A 22,804-nucleotide genomic window follows, 5' to 3' on the forward strand; every position below is an offset into this window, starting at 1 on the left:
AACGCAACCTTAACGCTTGTAATGGCACTTCATATGTACTGAAATGGCGTTGTGGTATTCAGTTATGCAACGACAATCTTAGGCACAGCAGTCACTGCTTAATTTGTGTGTGCCTGCAGGCGAAGTGAATAGTGCTGGCCTTAGGGAATATAGCAAGTAAACTCCCTTCTTCGCAACTAAAATACCGGACCCCAGGCTGTATCTATCTTCTCTGATCTTAGGTGGTTGCATAATTATGTGTGTGAATTCGTCGTTAGTTATTATATTATTGAAAAATTTACCTGATTTTGTTTGACGTATTTATGATACTTGATGTCTTCTACTTAATAAGAGCTTATTGGGGGAATTTCACACGCTAACTCTTCATATGTTCACTATAATGAAAATGTCTCCTTTGCAATGTTAAGGTTCAGAGAATATGGTCATTTTATTAAGTAACTCTTACATTTACATGTCTTTATCTATATATATATTTGGAAATGGGAGTAATGTCGGAAAACCCTTGAGAAAAGTATCTCCACATGGAATTGTTTTGGTTTAGGGTTTTGTCTACAACATCTAGCAGATTCAGAGACATTACATCTCTGTATGGACAAATTACACCATCTAACTTTTCTCAATCTGTCTTCCTACTCATGCTCTGAACTGAAACTCTGGGTTCAAGCAAATAAGGGGGGGGGGGGGGGGGGTTCACTAGATCAAGCAGGTTGTTAACTCACCATGTACCACAAATGTGACTGGAGGTTCATCTTTCCTACCAGTGCAGAGTGCACACACCACTGTTTCTTCCTGTTCCATACCAGCCAGAGGGAAGTAGGCCTAGGCTTGCCTGTCATGTCTTTCTATGCCTCCCTTAATTATCAGACTGAGCTCTGCATTAACGTTCAGCTGTAATTAAACTGCATAACTCTCTGGGTTTTCATTCCATTACCCGTTGGACAACAGCCAAGAAAACAGTGAAGATTAGCTGAGGCCAACATAGTTTTACCAATGGGGATGTCAGGAGTGCAGTGCGTTTTTTTAAGTATGTAATTTTCATATTAAATATAAGATCAGTTTAATTCCAGACTGCACAGCACATTATTTATCTAGTTTAAGACTTGATGATGCCGCAATAAATTTCTTCTTCGTGTGTCGGGGAGAACACTTGCTTCTCTGTCTCTCTGGGAACAGTAATATGATTTCTCTCAGCTGAAACCTCAGCATTTATTTTTATCATCGTCATTAAAAGGTTAGATCAGGGTAAAACATTTGGATGAGAGGGCTTGAGAGTGCATCACACTGAAAGATGATGCAATCAGAATGTGCGTCACATCAAAAGGATGACAGAGGTAAATGAGGGAAAGTACTGTATATGTGCGTTTGTGTCTGTGTGCAATGAGGAAGGTTCTAAGGTCACAGTTTATAACTCAGGAAGATAACTTAGGTCTCTCTTCCTTCTGGAAAAATGCAATAAATTTCATAAGAAGTTATGCCCTGAAAAAATGAATACCGAGAAGCAAAATGATACTCAAAAAAGTGATACTGGGGTGACAGTGTAGCATAGTGGTAAGGCACAGGACTCATAACCAAAAGGTTACTGGTTTGATTCCCTGCTGGGGCATTGCTGTTACACCCTTGGGCAGGGTACTTAACCCAGAATTGCCTCAGTAAATATCCTGCTGTATAAATGAATAATGTGTAAAAATTGTAAGTCACTCTGGGTAAGCATGTCTGCTAAATGTCTGTAATGTAAAAACCAGCTACAAACTCCTGTTTAGTGATCACAGACCTTGATGTCTGCCAAGAAAGTTTTGCCTCATTACCTTTTATCAAGTTCACAGATAAACCACTATAGGAAGAAATGAACCAAGAACAGTGAGTGATTAAGATAGGAGAGGGAGAGGAGACAGAGGAAAGAAAGATGGCTAGGCCCCCCTGCCCCCTCTTCCCCAGCAGTGAGCTTTTTAACCCCTCATTAGTGACACCCACCATGGCAGGAGCAACTGCTGCTGCCCCATTGTTCACAATTTAAACTGTCCCAATGAGCAGCCACACAGCCCCCTGGGCTCCACAACAGATAATGCACTCCCAGGGGCTTGCAAAAACCGGCTGACACTCTCTCCTTTTATCCCACCCCCACTCCACTCCAAGCTTGCTCCGTCTGTCTGGGGAGTTTCTGAGGAGCTTGGTGACAAATCAAAGCAAATCATCGTGGTCTGGCTTTTTGTATTGTACCCAAGAATGACTATTAAAGGAAAGTACAGCTGCTTAGAAAGGAAAAAAAACATCCTTGAGCTTACATATGAACTTCACTCACAGTGTTATATAATTTTATGGCCTTGGCATCATGATGATCTGAATGTGGTGGTAACTCCTCTTTGAGCAGTGGCAGAAGTGAGGACATGCAACACTCAGGTATTGCTGTGGAAGTGAGATGAATAATAAACCAAAATAACATGTCATAACATCTATGAAAAAAACATTGACTATTGCTCATTTCAGTTTTCCATTTGAGGCATGTACAGTTGTCCTGCTACCTATCATGTCAAGCAGTTTCTTAGGTATGAGTTTTCTCTCGCAACTGGCATGTAGTGGAGATTCATTAAAGGAGTTGTTTTGTTATTGTGAATCTAATTATTGCTGTAATGACTTCCAGTTAACTGGAGAGGCCCTCGTCTATCACGCTGACGTTGAGCCAAGCAAGCCTGGATCAGAGAAGAGGAAATTCCTGCTTGGCCCCCAACACCATGAAAGCTTCCTCCATTCCCCAGACATGGCAAGGTGCTTTAATTCTCACACACAATGACTTCTTATTCTCTCTATTCAGCAGCAGCAGAATATACCGCCCTCTTCTTCTCAGGAAATTCACTATAGGCCACGCCATTCATAATGACTAACAAAACAATCTTTTCCATATTTATCTGTTAATTTTATCAAGTCTGAAACAAATATTTAAACCCTGAGATAAAGTAAGGACAATAAAAGATACATTAGCATGTCTGTAAACATTTAGCAAGTTTCTTTGTTAACACACAGCTCGTTCCATCACAGATCTTCACCTGTAGTTTCTCTTTCTTTCTGCTTTTGGTACCAGTGATCTATTTCATCTGACAGTGCGTAAAGCGTGTCCGTGTATTGGTTTTACATTTATCACTTTCTCCTCTCAGGCTGTACTCTTTACTAAGTGGATATCTTAGACTAGATCTGTAACCATTTCAGTGTATTCTTATTCTTATTCATTTCACTGAACAAAATATTTTAAAATATTTAAATATTTTAAATATTTAATAATTTTTATGAATATTCATTACAGAAGTGACCAATATAAACATATGGGCAGTATAGCAATATATATATATATATATATATATATATATATATATATATATATATATATATATATATATATATACACATACATATATATATGTATATATATTTCCCTAAAAATGTGTTAACATAGGAAAGTGCCATACACTGTAAATGGCTTGTTTTCTACCCTCTCTTTCTATCTGTCACAATACTTTCCTCCAAATGATGCATGCCATTCCATCATGAGAGAATACAGCCCTTGATGCTTGACCATTAATCAATTAAGTGAAGCAAGGAGTGAAAAAAATTTCAACTTTCCATCTCTTCTTCTCCCTTTCTCAGGCATGTGGTATGACTACTTCTCCACACGCCCCCATGATTTTCAAGAGATGTAATTGAAAATACCTTAAAAAAGAACTTGTCAGATCAGTGCGCTCCGAGTGCGGTTTCTTCCTCTTTGTCTGTTTGTCGATGAACATGGTTCTATCTACCTCTTCAATCTCATGCAACTATTTATAAATCTGGCTTCCTTGTATTCACAGTGCATTCTGGCAGTAATGTGAAGGCCAGCCTGGGACATTGGTATTCAGTCTTTGCTGTCAGGCCTCTCGAGTCAGGCTTCCGTCTCATTCAGAGCATGGTTGTTTTTAACCCCCCCCCCCCCCCCCCCCCCCAACTATAGCTGATATTTATAGTGCTCATCTTCAGAACGACAGCTTTTCGTTTTGTTTTGGTTTTTTTGTGCAGTCATTTTGTTGAGGGAAATGGGACACAGTGTACTTTGAAAAAAAAAACTTTTTTAAAAAACAAAGTTCAAGATGACAATTCTGGTCTTCTTGATTTCTTTTTAGGAAGGACAGTTCTCAGTGGTTGTCAGCAGTAATCAGTCCACAGAAATTGAATGCAAGTCTGCATATAAAAGAGGCATGTCATTTTGTGTAAATTGTAGAGATCTGTTATTTCCAGTTAATGAAGTGGAAATGCTCTAACATTATCTCAGAATGAGGTAGGCATTATTGCCTCTTTGACAGGAAATAACAGATCTTTAAAGCCTCCTTTAAATGTCAGGATCCTTTTGTGTCCCTTTATACAGACTAATTTTACATCTTTTTGGTTTGATAAAGAAGTCCATGGATAGCTGTCCTTTCTCAGAGTAGCTGAGAAGGTCATAAACATCAGCCTCTGTAAAATGGCAATATAAACTGGGATATTTCAGGGAGATGTATTGTTGAGCAACGCAGGTACTGTTACTCTTCCTCTTTCCCTCTGAACTTCTTAAGGGGTCTGCACAAACTAACAGCAGAGTGGGGTCAGCAGATGTTGGGCCAAGGAGCTGCGTGCTGAATTAAGCAGGGCACTTATTCCCAATTGGCAGCGGCCGGACGCAGCGAGGATAGGGAGAGGGTGGAGGAGAGGCAGTCAGAGGGGCCGCGGAGGCTCGAGGGACCAGCAGGCACGCTCGTCAGGGTCGCCCGGGTCAAGGTCTCGGCAGCAGAAGGTCAGGTGACTGCTGAGCTGCGACAGATGGAGATTTACAGCCAGGATGCAACTGCTCTATGGCAGGTTTAGGTGGGACAGGCTGGGGTGGGGTGGGCTTCATCTGCTGGTACTGACAGGGATGGATGATGATGATGGGTCTTCTTCACTTCTATATCAGCAGTTCTGAGCAGCAAGCCTCCTCTTCCCCCCTCTCTCCTTTGGTTTATTTTCTTTTTCAAAACCAGTCAATCAATCAATCAATCAATCAAGATGTGGTATAGCCCCTTTTCAGTAGAACCACACTCACAGAACACTGAACAGAAAAAAATATTGCAGAAAAGATCAAAAAACTAAAACTTTAACATAATGATCAGATCATGCCAGAGATGGCAAAACATTACAAAACATTGCCGCTTTCATTTTCCCTCTTGGCTCATTTCTCTCCCTCAGGCTCCCCCCTGTCCACCTTTACTTCCTGTTTCCTCCAGACGACCAGCTGCTGTGGCTATCCCTCATTCTGAAAAACACCCTAAGGAGGAGGAGGAGGGTTGTAACAGGCAAGACAGAGGGAGGGATGCGTGAACGACTAGACGACGGGGGTCAGAGGTGAGGCCTGCATGCGCCAGGCTCATTGTACCATTCTCCAGTGATGTCACGCCCCCCCCCAACACACACACTCACTCCAACCGTCTCCCCCCCGCACTTATTACTGGGTCAATCATCAGCGAGAGAGATCAGAGCCCAGGGGAGCAGGCCCAGAACACAATGGAGGCCAGAGGAGATGGGGGTGTAATGATCATTGCCCACACCCCGCTTAATTCACTAGTCTGGGCCTGGTTACATGCAACACAGACGTGCCACACTGTTATTCTCTGTTTCTCCTCAATTTTTGTGACGTCTCCACAAGAAATGAACATAACAGAATTATGGATTATAATGTCTCTACCCTGAGGATGTGGTATCAGGACAAAGACTCTAAATCTGCACCACAAAGTGCACACCTTTCTGATTGCTGATTGGGCTGACATATTTAGGGTGTTGTGTTCAATTGTTTAAGTGTGAACCATGCACCCATTTCTATTCAGCATATTTACTGAAGCAATTTAAAGTACCTTGTTCAAGGACACAACACTTCAATGTCCCACAAGGTCCCATTCTGTGATCTGTTTTCAATGTTTTATTATGCACAGCACATGCAACGCACACATAAAACTGCTGAGTTGTAGCAATAATAGAGAAGTATTATGGAATAGTACAGAAGAATGTAAAACACCATGCACATAGATTGTATCAACAAATTAAGAGAAAATGTATCTCTCACTCGTTCCTTTCCTGCACTAGTGTACCTTGAAAAGACAGAGAGGATTGTGGCAGAGAGGGGTGGAGGCTTTTGCCGCTGCTAAATAAATACACAAGGGCACCAGTGTGGAGACTAGGACAGACAAGCCTTGCACAGAGTTGGCTGCTACAGTGAAATCTGAGACCATACCACCTGCAGGAGAAGTTACTGAGAAACTGGAGGTTGTCCTTAGCAGTTGTTAGTAAGAAGAATTATGAATGGGATACATACAGTATGGCAGAACTAAGCACATATGGGCCAGGCAGCTGGAATGGTTCAACAATCACAGCACTGGCAGAGGTAAGGGAGAGGTGCAGTTAGCATGACCAAAATCGAGGGCAGCAAGAACATTTGTCTCTGTCAGTGGGATGCAACACAGGCTGCGGCTGTCAAGTGACCTATAACAGTTTGAGATATAGTCAAATTTGGCAATTAATCCGAGAACACATGGAAAAAGGAAAACCCTCTGCTACTTTGAATTTTGAAGTAGTGAAATTGAACTGTGTATCACCACCCCTATTGCTTGACATCCACTTTAGTGCCGACCCCTGCCAATGACGGTTATGGTAACATTTAATGCATTATAACCAAATAGTCCACCTATTTGGTTATAATGCATTAAATGTTACCATAACCCCAGGACATACAGTCTCCTCAAGTGTTTCTTCCATGCTACCCAGCTATTTCTGTCCACTGAAGGTCCTTCTGTCATTTGTAGTGGTAGCTGTTTGCAAATGAATGAAGTAAACCCTCATGCTCTTGTCACAGCTCTCCTCTGCTTCTGTCCAGCTTGTATTTTTGGCTTGGCACTCATGCCATTTTACCATTATCCATGGCTCTCTCACTACTTTCTACATAATGAACTGGTCATGAATAATTTCATCGTTGAGATCCTAAAGGAATCAATTGCTGGCTAGTTGGAGGTATGAACGAAGAGCACCATCTTTGTATAAGTTAATGTCTGTGTGTGTGCGATGTGTGTGTATTTGCAGACTGGTGCTGTGCTGTGACGCTGCTGGACCGGTTCAGTAGGTTTTTCTTTGATCGTTGGCAGGGTCACGCCTCTTCTGTGGCTTTGTAGCCGCAGAGCTCTAGAACAGTCGGCAAGTGTTTTTTATTTCCCTCTTCAAACAAACAGCTCTTCATACTGCAGATGAAAGACAACTAATTCCCTCAGGGATTCCTCTGCCCTACATATCTGACACCTAATGGATTCGTTCCTCCAGTTGCAATGGATCCAGCAAAGGGTAAAGGTGCAGGCTGCCACAGAGTAAGCCTTACCTGGGCACCAGGGCAAAGAGACTATACCAGCCTGTAACTGGGGTTTCTGAACTATACAAGCAAAGCCTCTTCTTCATCACTCTGAGGCACAGCACAGAATCATACCTGAATAATTAATGCCACACTGTTTGAATTAACCAAGAGCTGTAACTGAATCAGCAGCATTCTGTAGGTAGAGTGTACATATATGTATACAGTACAGACCTGGGTTGGAAAGACTGCAAGTACCATTGACAGAGTGAAAGTCAGATATCAGTTCATGCTGACATGGGCCTCAAATTATTTCATGATCCAAAAGTGGAACAACTTGATTATTGACAGTTTTACATGTATAACCTCGTCTGCAATATTCTCTTTAGACCCAAGTCCCCTGATTGTTCCCCTGTCCCTGTAACATCCACTGGCACATTAATTATTATTAAAGTATCAGCTCATTATATCAATGGCCAGTACTCAAGACAACTTGCTAACAGTGCAACTAATACAGTATATAATGTAGAAAAGATAATGGTGCACACAGCCCATAGTTTAGCATACATGTAGTGAGGTAATGAGGCACAATGAGCACAACTCATATACCCCAACAGTAACCGCTATCGCCATGACGAATGCAGCTCTAAAAATCAGAGCCATTCTGAAAAATAGCGCAAGCATTTCACATCCACGGCTCAATCACTGAGACGTTCACACAGCTTAACAGCCCACATTTGTTTGCGGTCCATTACAGCCAATTCAGTAAAACCCCATTTAATTTTCTTCACGTTTGCTCCCCTAAGCCCCTAAAAACAAAGTGTGACAGAGAGAGCTTTGTCTTGTAGATTAATCGGGAATGAAGTTAATGTTGAGGACGGCTCTGGAGTGCTCCCCTCTCCGGCTATTGTGTTTCAGGTGATTTATCAGAGGAAGTGGGGTGCACTCAGACACCAAGAGGAAGGCCCAAAATTTTAGAGGCAACACAGGGCACACTCTACACTGACCATGACCAAGAGAAAAACAAACACCTTCTGACGAGAGATATATAACCAGTCTCTTATCTGTGTCTTTTCAATTTAACTTAAATAGGCCATTGTTCTTCAAATTATTTTTCTTGGCACTTTTTTTGTAATTTATTTGCAAAACAGGTTTGGCCTTTTTGATTGAATGTTACTGTTATTAGAAACAAATCTGAGCAGCGACTCAGCAAATGATAAACCATAGTAACAAAATGGTAATGAAGGACATCTGTTAAAAGCAGGCGGTTACAGGATAGAAATCATCCTATTTGTATGGACCCTCTTCACAACATGGTGCTCAAAGGCAGCCAGAGGAGGCAGAACTGGACACAAAAGCAGCAAAACTGCAACAAAAATAAGCCTCCTGCCCAGGAGCGAGGGAACCTGACCCATTTTCACTCCCAGCCCTATGTGGTTCCAGGGTAGCGGTTTGGGCACAATGGAGTTTAAGCTGACAAAAACAAGCCCAGCGAGAGATGAGCCAGCAAGCCTGGGCTTGTCTATTCCGTCAGGGCTATAGAAACAACAGGCCACACAGTCTTTCCATTTAACTCCTATCTCTGCAATTTACTTCCTTTTGCATTGTGCCCACAGCCCAAAACCACCCACTCACTCAATATCTGCCTCAACACACGATGGGCCCACAGAGTTTTCCCCATCTAATGTAATTACACAATAATTAGAACCTTCAGAAAGAAATCAGGTGATGTCACCTGTGTGCAGGTAGCATACCTGACCAGAAGCATCACACAGTTTAATGAAGAGAGGTGGTAAACTTCAATATGAGCAGTTCTGTTTCAGCAAAAGGGTCTCTCAAACTGTTTTCATTTAACGTTTTGGCAACATGTTGGAATGAGTGTCATAAATTCTTAAAGGTCTTAAAGTTATAGCTACTTAAGACACTAAAATAGTCCAGGAACAGTAGGACACACCCTAAGCATAAAAGTATCATATTGCAGTTTATCCTATCCTGTGTATTTCACTTGGAACAAGGAAGTGTCCGTTACTGATTTGTTGAATAGAGATAATGTCCATGTGTGCCAGTCAAAAGTCTGTGTGTGTGAGGGCAATTTATTTGCCGTTGGTTCAGTTAGCAAGCTGGGCGTTGGCTGGATGTGGGGGAGGCCAGATTGACTTTGAGATGTCAGTCAAAGGCTAATTCATCCTTCAGTCCTGATTCCTTTTTTATGAAAGAGACAGAATGGAAAAAAAAATGACAAATGGTATTCGTGTGCCCCCCTCCCATAAAAAATCTCCAATTCTAATGTGCTGTGCAGCGTGCAGCAGTGTAGAGCAGGGGCTGCGAGGACAATGGGGGCAGAGACAGGGCTGACACTGCTACCGCTTCTGCCTCATTTTCTGTGAATGAATCAGGGGGCACGTGCCGCTTGGCGGGGGGGAGTCCACAGCGTGCAGTGTCTGCGCCTGCCCTATGCTTTGTCCTCACAGCTGTTATTGTCACGTCAAACACCCACAATAATCTAAACCCCATCCGGACACCCCTTCTGCACGCGCGCACACACACACAAGGGGACCCTGAGCAGCAGACACATGCTTGAAAAGAGTAATATTGTGCTGTATGTCTCAGCTTTCCATGCAGCCAGGCCAGAGCCCTGCAAAACACATCCCCCTCTCTGCCCTGTCCCTGCCTGGGCTGCAGCCCATCCTAGCAGCCGTGACCTGGATCTGGAGGCAGCAATGCTGTCCCTGCGGCTCGCCGCTGATGATGGCTTCAGGAAGGGGCCGCTACTCCATAGCTTTTTCAGCGACATCCACAAGCAATGTAAAAGGGATCCCTGGAGTTATGGGGGGTGAAGGGTTAAAATGTAAATACATTTAAAGACTCTGAAACACAGTATCTACTTTGTCAGGAAATTATCTACTGGTACAAAATGTAATGGCATCAAACCATAACTTTACCACAGCTGTTACCACAATAAGTATAAAATTGCATGTTAATGCTTTAACTGACCCATTTTTTGTGAGCAGGAGTGAATGACAGCAACATTTAATGCACAATCTCCTCTGTTCCGGTGTTAGATACACGATGTGCCAGCTTTCACTTTACTGGATTTTTTAGTAAACAAGAACAAAATACAAAGTGATTTACCCTAGCATTATGTGATGCTTAAAAAATAGACAGCACATAATGCTAGGGTACTTGATACACAGATTTTGAAACTCATTGTTAAACAAAGAAGGTGTAATACCAAGTGAATGAGCTTAATATCTCATGTGTCCTACATTTGCTGTGAGCAATGCTCACTCTCAATGTGAAATAAACTTAGAAGAGTATTTATTTCTCTCAGTGAGGTTCAGAAAGTGCACATAGATTTGGACCAGAGCAAGGACCATAACAATGCACACTTCCACCAAAGCATCCTAGAAGTGTCTGGTGAAAACATGCATTTTTCTATGCCCTATGTCCTTTCTATGTCCTATGTCACGTGCCTTATATGTATTGAATGTACATAAATGTTCATCAGTGCGCTGCTGTTGTAGACCACCCACAATTTCGTTGCACCCCCACCGTGCAATGACAATAAAGTCTATTCTATTCTATGCCATATAACTCATATGGTCATGTACTGTCATATATACTGAGCTTACATTGCATGATTTGGCCAGGATTTTACATCACCGTATGACTTCAAGACAGTTTTTCAAGATTTGGATGATATATGGACATTGTTTCTCGAGATCCTGGATCTGACCGTTTGAGAGGTTCAGCATCCTCCCCCAATAATTGCCTTTGCCAGTTCCCAATAATGCTATATGCTTTTGATATGTTTCATACTTAAATGAAATTTCAGTATTACAAATTATGTCTCCTCCTGCCAAAAAAAAAAAAAAAACGTGCTATGAGGCAATCACCCTACGAGCACTCTTAACAGCCAATAGGAACCCTGGGTAAATTAAAACATTGAACAATGGCCAAGGAGAAATTTGATAGTTACAGCTTGGGTAGGAGTCACATCATGACCATACCACAAAAGAAGATGTCCATGAACCGACCTGCCAATTAAGTGAACAATAGAATGTGTTAATAGTCCATTAGCGCTCTGTTGACAGTACAAATTATGGAGTCAACTGTCCATTTAGATGTGCTAAAGTTTTGCGTTTGACACCCAATGTGATGGTGTCTGCATTTGTTTAGTACTGAGCTAAACGAAAAATGGCATATTGACATTAATCAATACATTTGTAAAAAAAAATGAATAAAGAGATGAGGTGCCAAATTCCCAGTCGTTTAACTGACAGCATACACTCATTTTCACTGAGAGACACAAGTACATCTACATGAATATTTGCTTGCCTTGACATCCACATTCCATTTTCAGTCTCCAAGATATGAAATCACAACAACTGAGCCATATTCCTTTAGCGACCACCTTAATGCCATAAACATCCCCTATTATATCTATCTCTTATTCCCTTTCTCTCAAAGATGATAAAATGTAAACGATACTGAGCTACAGCCTGCTCTTTCTGAGAGGAATAAAGTAATGAAAGAGTGATGTGGTATAAAAATAGTACAGTGTTATCACTAACAAGTGAAAAGTGAAACAGAATGTAAAGTGAAAGTTTGTTTAATCTAGATTACTTTCAAGTGAATGTATGTGTTGGAATGCTTCCCTGCCATTACTTGCCCACGTGGAATTTGACCACTGGGCCCTAGTACAGACAGGCCTGAAAACAACAGGAACAGGCCTATCCCCTGCCAGCTCCCACACAGAGCAGAGAATGGCCTACCTTCCATTCTGCTACCACAGTGAGAGAAAAATAAAACGCCAGCCACAAATGCATCTACAATAAAAACAATCTGCACAAGGTGTACTCCTAGTTGTTCCTTTAAAAATGTACTTTCTGACCTTTGACCTCAGAAATCGCTACCTTTCCCTGCCTGTCCTGTAACTTTGCTGGTTCTATTCTCTAGAAAACACTTCCACCTAGTGGTCATTTTAAAAGAATTCTGTCCAAATTTGCAGAGGAAATCCAGTGAAACCTATCCTAGCTGACTCATCAGTATACCAGTGGCACAAACTGCCACCTAGTGGTATTATTTAATAAAACACCCATTGTCTGACGTGGCAATTGAATTCACAATTTTAAAAATTGTGAAATTTAAAATGTTAAAATAGCGTTCCTTAAACGTTGACACATTTAGTGGTCCCTTGCACCTGACATTGGAACTGTTTTTTTTCTACCAAAATGGATGGTGTTAGAGCAAGTGTTGGGTTATCTGATCCCTAAGTCTACCTTGAGCCAGGTAAAAATTGCAAAAGTGCTTGCTAGTTGAATGAAGCTAGAATTTCACTGCTTCAGAAATAAGGAGCCACTTGTGTGTGAGTGTTACTGAACCTCACCCCATTTTTTTATAATTTAGCAGTCAGGATAAAGGAGTTGCTGGCTATCTTGTAATGCAGACTGAAGACCCACATCTTCAGGCTGCACCTAAGCTTCTCTATAATGCACTTAAGCTATACTTATTTATAAAATGCACTACAGTGCGCGCACACTGACTGTCACTACATTGTATAAGGGGCTGATGTGTATTTGAACGTGGTCAGACGTGTTCAGTTTGTACAGTGTGTACAGTTTTTCATGCTGTTACAACATTGTGAAATATATGCCACATAAATTGCCCTGAAAAAGGGCACACATTATAAAGAATAATAATTATTAATATTAAATAATAATATTAAATATTAAACTATAAATAATAATGCTTTTCATATTGGGGCAGCTATTCACAGGCCAAGGATGGGATCTGATGTTTTTCCACTGATAATATATGCAGACAATATAGTATATGCAATATATACCACTGATAAGATATGCAGACAAAGCCAGAACAGATAGATTACAGATATTTATCCATGAGAAAGTGCAAATACATTATCCATTCACCAGGTAAGTGTTTAGCGCACAGTATGTGCTCATGTTCGATTAGGTAGTAACGCCTGGAACTCTAGCTTCCAAAAACAATAGTAGAGTAAATTTCCAATCATGGGATGGAGGTGATTCACCCAAAGACTTACACTGTAAAGTGCTTTGAGGTCATTGAAATATATAAATGCAATCTATTATTACTGTGTAACAGTATGTAATAGTGTAGTAGATACATTTATGCACTACATCTCAAAATTACTATTACCACGTCTGTTATTATTATTACAACAATTATAATGGTTTATTATGTTGTTGTAATTGTTAGATGTATTGCATAAACGTATGTACTGCAGTAAAGCAGTGAAATATTATGAAATATTATGCACTGTTTGCATGCAGTATGAAATGATTTTATGTTACTGTAACTGCACAAATGATGCTTTTCAACTCTGATTCTGAATATATCTTTCAACTACAAGCAAGCATATTGTCCTTTTTCCACTTTACTCTTGTTTTAGGCCATTGAAGACAGAATTAGAGGCTAAGTGTGTTAACACCACAGAGTTGAAAGGCTAATCTGTCCTTAAATTACCCTCAGCCTGCACCCACTCCCTCCTCCCCTTGCAAATTCTTGACCGCCGCTTGCCTTGTGAAAAACACCAACAGATGGGAACTCTGCCAACCCTTCTGTGTCTGCGCCAGGAACGGCTCTGGTCTCTCTCATTCACTGCGCACTGAGAGTCAACAGCTCGCCTCAGGCTCACTCCCTGTATGAGCACCTAGCCTCGAGTCCATGGTCAGTAACAGCTGCTTCAACCTCTGCGGAGATGCAAGGTGGGTGAAGGTTGGGGTGCAGAGAAGCGAACACGCAGGCAGGAACTGAGGCATGGTCCACAGCTCAGCCCGCCAATCCTCATCTGCTGAGGGAATCACATGATATAAAACTGTTTACTTGTGCTCCCTCGGTCTCTCTCCGTCCCCGCTCCTCCTCCCTGCCCACCCATATACTTTCCTGGCCAGCCCAATCCCCTGTCGGTGACAGGAGCCAAATCTAGCTGCAGAAAGAACGAGAGAGCAAGGGAGGCAGCCAGAAAGGAGCAGACATTCTCACTTTTGTTCTTCAGTTCTGACACCTGTGTGATCAAGTCTCATAGGAGCAGTGTGAGTACCTGATAACCATCACATGCCCAGGGTTTCTGCAAGTCTAGAGCAAATGGAGTGTGGTGATAGGGGAGGGGAGAACTGAGCTTTTTCACTAACCTCTGCTACTCAGCTGGGCAAGGGCAGTTGACATTTTGACATTAACTCGACAAATCTGTAAATGTATTATAAACATTAAGGAGCAAGCTATATTAAAAGAGATATGCATAAAAGCAAAGAGAGAGACAATTCTTTCATATTTTACAATGTTTTATGAGATATTTTCATCAAATTTCATCAAATTTTCATCAAATGTAACTTTGCTAAACAATTAATCCTTCAGAATACAGTGCAGCTTGAATTATTTGCAATGATTATTTGTTTAAATCTACACAAATAAAGAGAAACCACCTCTAAAGTCCATATATGGGCAATAATATAACTCTCCCACGTTACTAGTCTCGGCTTGAAAGCAATCTGTTACATTTGGCTAAACTAGCATACAGCACCACACACAAAGAAGGGATTTTTGGTTACTTAAAAGTTTCAGCCAGTGAGGAAAAGTTAGTTTTCTTATCAGCCTGTCTGTTTGTCCGTCTGTGGAGGTCATTACGGACTCTGCTCCATGGCTGACTTCCTGCGCCGTCCTGCTTTTGACCACTTGCCAGATTCCCCCAGTTTTACCGCTTTGTTTTCTGCATGGAAAATAGCGACATGAGCCGCAAGTCTCTCACAGAAAATAGGTCCTGCAGCACGTATAGCAGCATAGGCAGGCAGTTAAGAACATAAGAACATAAGAAAGCATTATGACGAGAACAAGCCTTTCAGTCCAACTGATCTAGACTGAATCTATTACCGCATTGACTTGGCTTCGAAGGATATCAGGGTCCTCAACTCCACTATAAATCCCAGCATGTTATTCCATGCATGTGTAACTCTGTGAGAAGAAGTAGGCTCCTTTCATGTATCGTGTTTCCCATGAACTACTTTACCATTGATATTCGATTCATCTACATTCTTTATAGTCAAACAGAAAGCAAATAACAGGCATGTCTTGTGTAGTGTTTGTTTTTCACTTAATGTATGTAATGGGAAAGGCATATGAGGCAACATGTTTTGAACGCTGTGTGTTAACATGTCCATTTCATTTTTTTTACTGTAAAAACAAACAGCTCTAAAATGCATACTCCCATGGGGAGCTTGTCAAGTAAGAGAAAACATTTTCAATTATTTATCAGCATTTTTATTGTCAGGTTTTCACTTGCTTTTGCAACATTGGGACATACAATGCAGTCATTGGGAGGCCGGGAGCTTAGCAGTGTTAAAATATGAACTTAAGCAGAGGGTATGGTGTTCTGGCATTTAATTCCTCTGCATTAACGGTTCTTGGGAGTCAGCCATTTTCTATTACAGAGATATCAAGTGCTGGGAGGGGTAGGTTCTAAACTCCAAATGTGCATAATGTGCCACCTCCCACCATTAGCCCTGTTGTGTCTTCAAGGGACCCAAATTCTCCTGAGTAGGTGCTGGATGATGATGGTTCAGCATTATATCCATTGGCTTGATCATATAGATAAGTGCTGGTTAATGAATCAATCAAAGTAAGCTTAGGACAGGTAATTTCATGATTACACAGCCTGTCTAATGATGCTTATTGCTAGGATGTAGAAAAACCAAACATGGAAAATCATGATGACAATGGCCACTATCTTAGTTTTTCCAGCCTAAAAAAGGTGGAAAAGGAACACTATATATTGACAAAGTAGGTACTGAAACTTTGAAGAGCACAGTAAGACTTCAAACTACAAGCGCACATCTTGTGTAGTGTCTTCTGCTGCCCAAAATGAAACTTTCTGCAGGCAGTAGAGTCCTTGGGGACCCAGATGATCTTATTGTGTAAACAGAAACATTCTGTTTGCGAGTGGTTACACTTCTTTGGAGAGACGGGTGGCTGAGATTACTACGAAACTTCAAGGTGGCTGGTGTGCAACTATACATTTCTTTGAAGAACTTTAATGACTTGGACACAAACCAAGTTGCTTTCCAAAATGCAGGGAAGGTGGATGGTGCCAGTTCTTTAGTGTCAATACAGTGAATGGTAATAGCATGCTGAGCGGTCTAGGGGACTTGCCTGTTGACGCCTGGCCTGTGTCTCCCTTCTGGAAGGCTAAACTTGTGTTGTCCAGATGTCATTTGGATTATGGTGAGGCATATGAATTTTGAATTATGAACTGATGATCACCCTTTCAGGTTGTCTTAATAAAGGCTTTGTCTGCTCACCATCTGAAACTGAGAAAAACTGAATGTTATGGAGAAGAAAGAGATCTTTAAAAAATCTACTTGTGACTTTGCCTTTTGTTTTAATCAGGAAAAACAGTTACTTGAGAGTGTGTACTGATTTCTGCTCCATTAATCTCATATACTTATTAGTGGAGGGTGTATTTTTCAGTATAATGGATCTGACTTCTGGGTGCTATAGCATCCCATTACATAAGAAGAAATCCTCTGGATTTACATGAGAACAGCTGTCTACTCCAAGATCTGTATGGTTGTCCAGCCACCTTTATGAGAATGACGCAGACTGTGATGTGTAGGATGATGTAGCTAGTGATCCTGAAAAGGTGGAGGTAACTCCTCTCCACCTGTTGTGCAGGTTGTTGAGAATAAATGAATATAAGCTGACTACTCCATCTGCTATCAAACTCCATTCTCTGTCTTTGGCATGGTTGTATATTAAACACATTTAATTGAGAATTGTTCGGTGATTACTAGCCCATTGATTGGTTTGATCACAGGTTGGAGGAGACCAGATGAAGGCAAAGTGTTAAAAAAGTATCAGTTTATTCTGATTAAACCAGTAACTGAAGAGGCAAGCCAACTAAATCCTTCAAATTGGACATGGAAATGGCCAAATCAGCAGCACAGATGAAAGAAGTAAAAGCAGCACAGCCAAAACGCAGGTGGCAGTTGCTGCAGATTGCGAAAGGGTTTTCTCTGAGATGAACAATGCGGTAACACCATTACGCACACAACCGAAAAGTGAACAGGTGTCAGCTCTCACTCTCATTTGTTTAGCTGGTCCTCCTTTGGAGAAGTGGGATCCAACAAAATACTTCAGAACACACGTGCTGAAATGTAGGTCAGTTGGCCACCTAGCATGAAAAATGAGTTGTATTCTGCAGAACTCATGATTTCAACAAAAACGGAGTCTTGAGATGACAAACATGTTTAGTACTAATTTGAATCATTTTCTTTTTCTCCTTTCCACTTACTATACTTTGCTGAATCTTAGGGCTTAGGTCCCCTTCTAATTCCCAATTTAATTTCTTTTGCTGAGTATGTCAATAATCATTTCAGATGTACTGAACATAAAATGATTATGCTCATTTCACTGAATAACTGGCAGATGAGACATGGATTGAAGACATAAGGCCCTTGAACATTCAACACTTTAATGATTAACACAAAGAAACAATTAATAAGCATTCAGTTTCTAGGGGACAGGTAAAGGCTCTCCTTCACACTGCAACATACATAAATGTTCTTGCTGTACTACCCTGTGTAAAAGTCACCTCTCCTCTGTCCTCTGAATTGTCTCAGATGCTGCAGATGTCAGCGTGCCGCATGGGAAGCCTCTTGTCGAGGCGCGTGATGATGGCAGCAACTAGCTCTAATGTCAGGATGGCCAGTCATGGACATGGTAAATATGCTTGACTATGAACTCTTGGTTTATTCTCCTGTTATCATTTCTTCACTGTCAAAACACAGAAAATCAGTGTTCAGTTAGTTCTTGTTGTTTTTAATATGCAGAAAACACAGTGAAATTGCCATATTTCCTTGTGCCTGTGTGCACACCAGGTTTGTTTGTGTAATTTAATGTTTACCCCCATGCCCCAGCTTTGACAATATTAGTCAATATAATTACATCACTACAGGAATTTCTAAACTCAAGGGTATGTTCTGAAAATATTTTATCATTGGCAATAGTTTGTCAACAGGAAACCAAAGCTTTGTGTTACAAAGGCTATGCCTTACATCCAAACAGATGTCAATTTACAAACATTGGTCAAGTGCCTGCTTGATCTATGTCATTTTGTGTTGATCTCTTTGAATTTTTATATTCTAATAACAATGTATATGTCAATCCAGTGAAATACCAGAAAATTGGGTTATAAAATAGTTATAGGCTATCTGGTTTTGTGTGTTTATCCCTGCTGAAAGTTAAATTTTTACACTCATACCCCCTGTGTCCCCCCGCCCGTGTTTCGCACTGCAGAGGTGTCTCCACAGGCAGACCTGTCCCTGCCGATGTACTGGGACCGCATAGACATCCCACTCCCTGACAAACCATACCAAGACTCCCTCACTGCGGCCCAGAAGAGCCTGAAGCAGAAGGAGAAGGGCCCCTGGACTCAGCTCTCCAATGAGGAGAAACTTGCTCGTAAGATTGACCACATCCCCGTCCCTCAGCCCCACATACGCTCAGCATACCTTCAGCTCAGTGTCAGTCTTTACCCTCAGAAAAGGGCCACTTTATTGTTGGTTTCATTCTTTCCTGATGTCTTTGTGTTGCCCCCCACTGTTCCCCTGATTCACCTGAATTTCCACTCTCAGTTTACAGGCTGATGTTCAGGCAGACCTATGCAGAGATGAAGCGGCCCTCTAGTGAATGGAAGAGCGTTATGGGTGGCATCTTCATCTTCCTCGGGATCACGGGCCTTGTGGTCCTTTGGCAGCGGTATTATGGTGAGTCAGAGATGCAGGAGCTATAGCAATACCCTCCGTGTCTCTTTCCATTAATCAGTGAAATATGAGTACGGTTATAACGCTTAGTTGTCTACAATCTTTCATTATATCAGGGTTTAAGGGCAGAATCCATCTACAGTGCCACTGAAAGGTTTTGACACACCTGATTAAGATAATGGGAAATATGCATTCAAAGACATGTTGATTTAAAGACTTATGCTTAAATGCTTAAAATTTGTTTCTTAGGCATCAAGTTCACTATTTATATTTGACTATGTATGAATTATTTTTTTTTTAAATTTCTTGCTGTTTTGAATAATCTAAAATAAGAGTTTTGATTGGTTTCTAACACATTTTTGGTCACAAAATAATTCCATTTGTGTCATTTCATAGTTTCTACTACTATTCTAAAATGTGGAAAATGGTAAAAAAAGAAATTGTCCAAAGTTTCCACTGGTACTGTACAGCCATACAGAGGTGAAATAAAAATGAAACTGTACATCAGCAGTTATACAGTCAACTGGGCATTGATGGCCCTGCAGTGCTTCACGCCAAAGTGACTTCGGTCTCTCTCTTCTGAACCTCGTTCTGCAGTGTACCCGCCGCGGCCACGCACACTGGAAGAAGAGTGGCAGGCCAAGCAGGTCCAGAGGATGCTTGACATGAGGATCAATCCGGTGGAGGGCTTCTCTGCCAAGTGGGACTACGAGAAGAAGCAATGGAAGTAGAGCAGGAAGAGGAGGAGGAGGGAACCTCGCTGCCTATGGAGTTACAACCCCTACTCTTAACATCCTCTTCTCCACCATCCATAAGACTTCATTAGTTTCTGTATCATCCTCGGGTTCCGTTCGATGCACTTCACTTAATTCCTGCTTGGTTGTCTCTCCAGCAGCATGGTTGCATTTGATTTGCTATAAATTGATTTCCCTTTGTAGCCGATTTCTCATGTAGCTTAGATTCCATTATCCTCAGGTACTCACACAGTCTGATACAACTCCAGTTGTCACCACATAAAGCTAACTGTAATTTCAAGTGGCGGTAGTGTTCTACCGATAGGGAGCAGAAGATGACACGTCTCTTGAAATCAACATTGTCAAACTGTCAGGGAAAATTCTGTGGTGTTGCCACTTTGAAAACCGTCCACCGTATTGAATGTACAGAGCCGAAAGCATCTTATAGACAGTAAAAGAGTACATGGGTGTGTAACCAAAAATAAAATGTAAGATCTCAAAAAACTCTTTGTGGAATCTTTTGGCTCAATGATTGAGTTGATGGCTAATGATGCAAATGTTCATATTTCAAACATTTTGATGTAATATTCAACTATGAAATGCACCAGCTGCTTCAATCATTTACCATGCTGTTTCATGAAAGTTAAGTATTTCTGTTTCATGAGTTTGTCATTGTTGACAACAGTTTCAATTATTTCAAAATAATGACAGTCAGTTAAAATTGGAAGTGGCAGTTATTTATGTACTATAAAACATATGTTTAAAGTAGAACCTTCTGAAATGTATTTCACAAAGACCCTGCACTTCACCCAGATGCGGGTGTGTTTAGATTAACTGGGTCAGACGATGTGAGAATTTGAACATAATTAAACTGTTGCCAGATGGAGAATTTGTACAAAATAAATCAAATCCATTTTTTTGAATGATGTCCTTGGCGCCCAAAACCACATGAAATATTCATGGTCTTTCTTGGAATGGATTTGGTTGAAGCAAAATAATGAATATTTAACGTTTCCTCTTTCTCCCTCACTCTTACTGCATAAACTAAACACCTAACCTTGAGGACACAAAACAGAATTTAAGGCCATAGGGAGAAGCCAATACATAGGCACAAGGCTGTGAACAATGGAGTGAAGGATTTCTCCTTTCAAGGGAAAACAGGTTACAGGTTGAGTAAGGCCTGGGCAAAAGTACACAGACAAGGTTTTAGGGCTAATAATAACAGGGGTCATGAAAAGCGCTAGGTTCAGTCTCGGCTGATATGATCCCTCATATTCTGCTCTGATTGTTGAAAGTGCTTTCACCTCTTGATCTGTACAGGCATGAAAATGAAGCCCTGTTCAATGAGCATGCAGATTTCTTTCACTTATTTGCCCCTCTGGAAAAGGGTAACAGCTGGAGCCCCTGCTTACAGCTTACTCAGCAACCTCACTCCTCTTCAGCACACTCTCAAATGTGCCAGAGGAGTCTTTGGTCTATGCACACAAAGAACCATGACCCAGTTCGTAACATGCAACTGCAAAACGTCACAAGGACGTCTTTGTTGAGACCATGAAAAGCAAGCTGTTTTTTTGTAAAAGCACATCTACAAAACAATTCATAAAGCTTTCATTTTTATGATGCTGAAACAAGGGGTGTGTCTGCAGATGAGTATCACTATCACTGAATCACCTATTACTGAACAATTCCTCTTTTTATGGAATGCAGGGTGACCATCAGTGATGCTTTCCAATGAATACCTCTGCCTGGGGTGCAAATGATATTGCACAGTGAACCATCTGAATTGATTTTAACCAAAACCAAACCAAGGCATCAGAATTTGAACTTTATTGATTACTTGACCAAATGCAAGATTACATCACTGTTTGTGTATATAGTATTTTATCTCTATATTTTACATTAAAATTTTACAGTTTTCTTATCCATATACTGTATATATTTATATATACCTTTTTTCTTACGGAAAAAAAGACATCCACAGTTGCAAGGAAAGGAATGCTTTTCAAAAAATATTAATGCACTTCATAGAATTACATACATCCTTCTTTAAAAAATGCATTAAGGACTACTGTTGTAGATAATACATAGGGATGTGGTGAGCTTGAGGGTGGAAATATCTGGCAACTTTTGTCCCTGCGTGCCATTTTCAGAATTGTCAGGAATGACACCACTGAATGACACCTCACTCAGTATAAGTGCAGTGCATGGGTAATGCACCTCTCTCCTTCCACAGAATACAGGCCAGGGTCACGCAGCTTGGAAACATGGAAACAAACAAAACAGGAAAGATAGCAGGGATTGGTGCGGGTGGAAAACTAATGCAAGAAAGCAGAAAGCTGGAAAAAAGTAGACGGACATTAATCCGTCAAGTGGACCCTCCCTTTTAAACACCATCTTAATTCCTCCAGTTTAAATCTGAATGCATACCATCAGTACAGGTTCAAGGAACTATATAACCGTCAACCTGTGTTATGGGAAAGCCAGGAAAACGTATTTCACTTCTGCCAATCCCAACCCACTGCCACTTTTTTGCTTTTAAACAGAAACGTGATATAAAAGGGTATTACAAAACAATGCTAATCTGCATTGTTTCAAAACAAACAGACGTGATGCTCCGAACACTCAGTTTACTCTCAGTCATGAAGAGAGAGCGCGCTACTAGAGTATGCTGGCAACAGAATGGAACAGAGATGGCAACCTGTGAGCACCTGCATATTACCTCTGTGATAGAGGTGGGTGTCAAAAGGGGCTGTGCTAAACGTTTATAGGACCATGAGTCCTACAAGGGAGACACATCTATGGAGAAATATGGGTGCGAGACGGGCAGCCTTAATGCTGCTAAAATGAGGCAACTGGTCATCGCCACTCTCCTGTATGGGAACAAAACACTGTAAGTACACTATTTTTCC

At 41.1% G+C, this 22,804-nt stretch overlaps 1 protein-coding gene across 1 annotated transcript; it reads left to right on the forward strand.

Annotated features, from left to right (window-relative positions):
- Positions 1-14,287: 14,287 nt before the first annotated feature.
- LOC118780709 lies at positions 14,288-20,399 on the forward strand. Its single transcript, XM_036533357.1, has 5 exons — positions 14,288-14,439; positions 18,019-18,118; positions 18,695-18,859; positions 19,033-19,164; positions 19,759-20,399. Exons 2-5 carry the CDS (start codon positions 18,019-18,021, stop codon positions 19,890-19,892), a joined length of 531 nt encoding a protein of 176 aa, XP_036389250.1. The 5' UTR covers positions 14,288-14,439; the 3' UTR covers positions 19,893-20,399.
- The last annotated feature ends 2,405 nt before the right edge of the window (positions 20,400-22,804 follow it).

The sequence above is a fragment of the Megalops cyprinoides genome, chromosome 7 (assembly GCF_013368585.1).
Source record: "Megalops cyprinoides isolate fMegCyp1 chromosome 7, fMegCyp1.pri, whole genome shotgun sequence".
NCBI lineage: Eukaryota > Metazoa > Chordata > Actinopteri > Elopiformes > Megalopidae > Megalops > Megalops cyprinoides.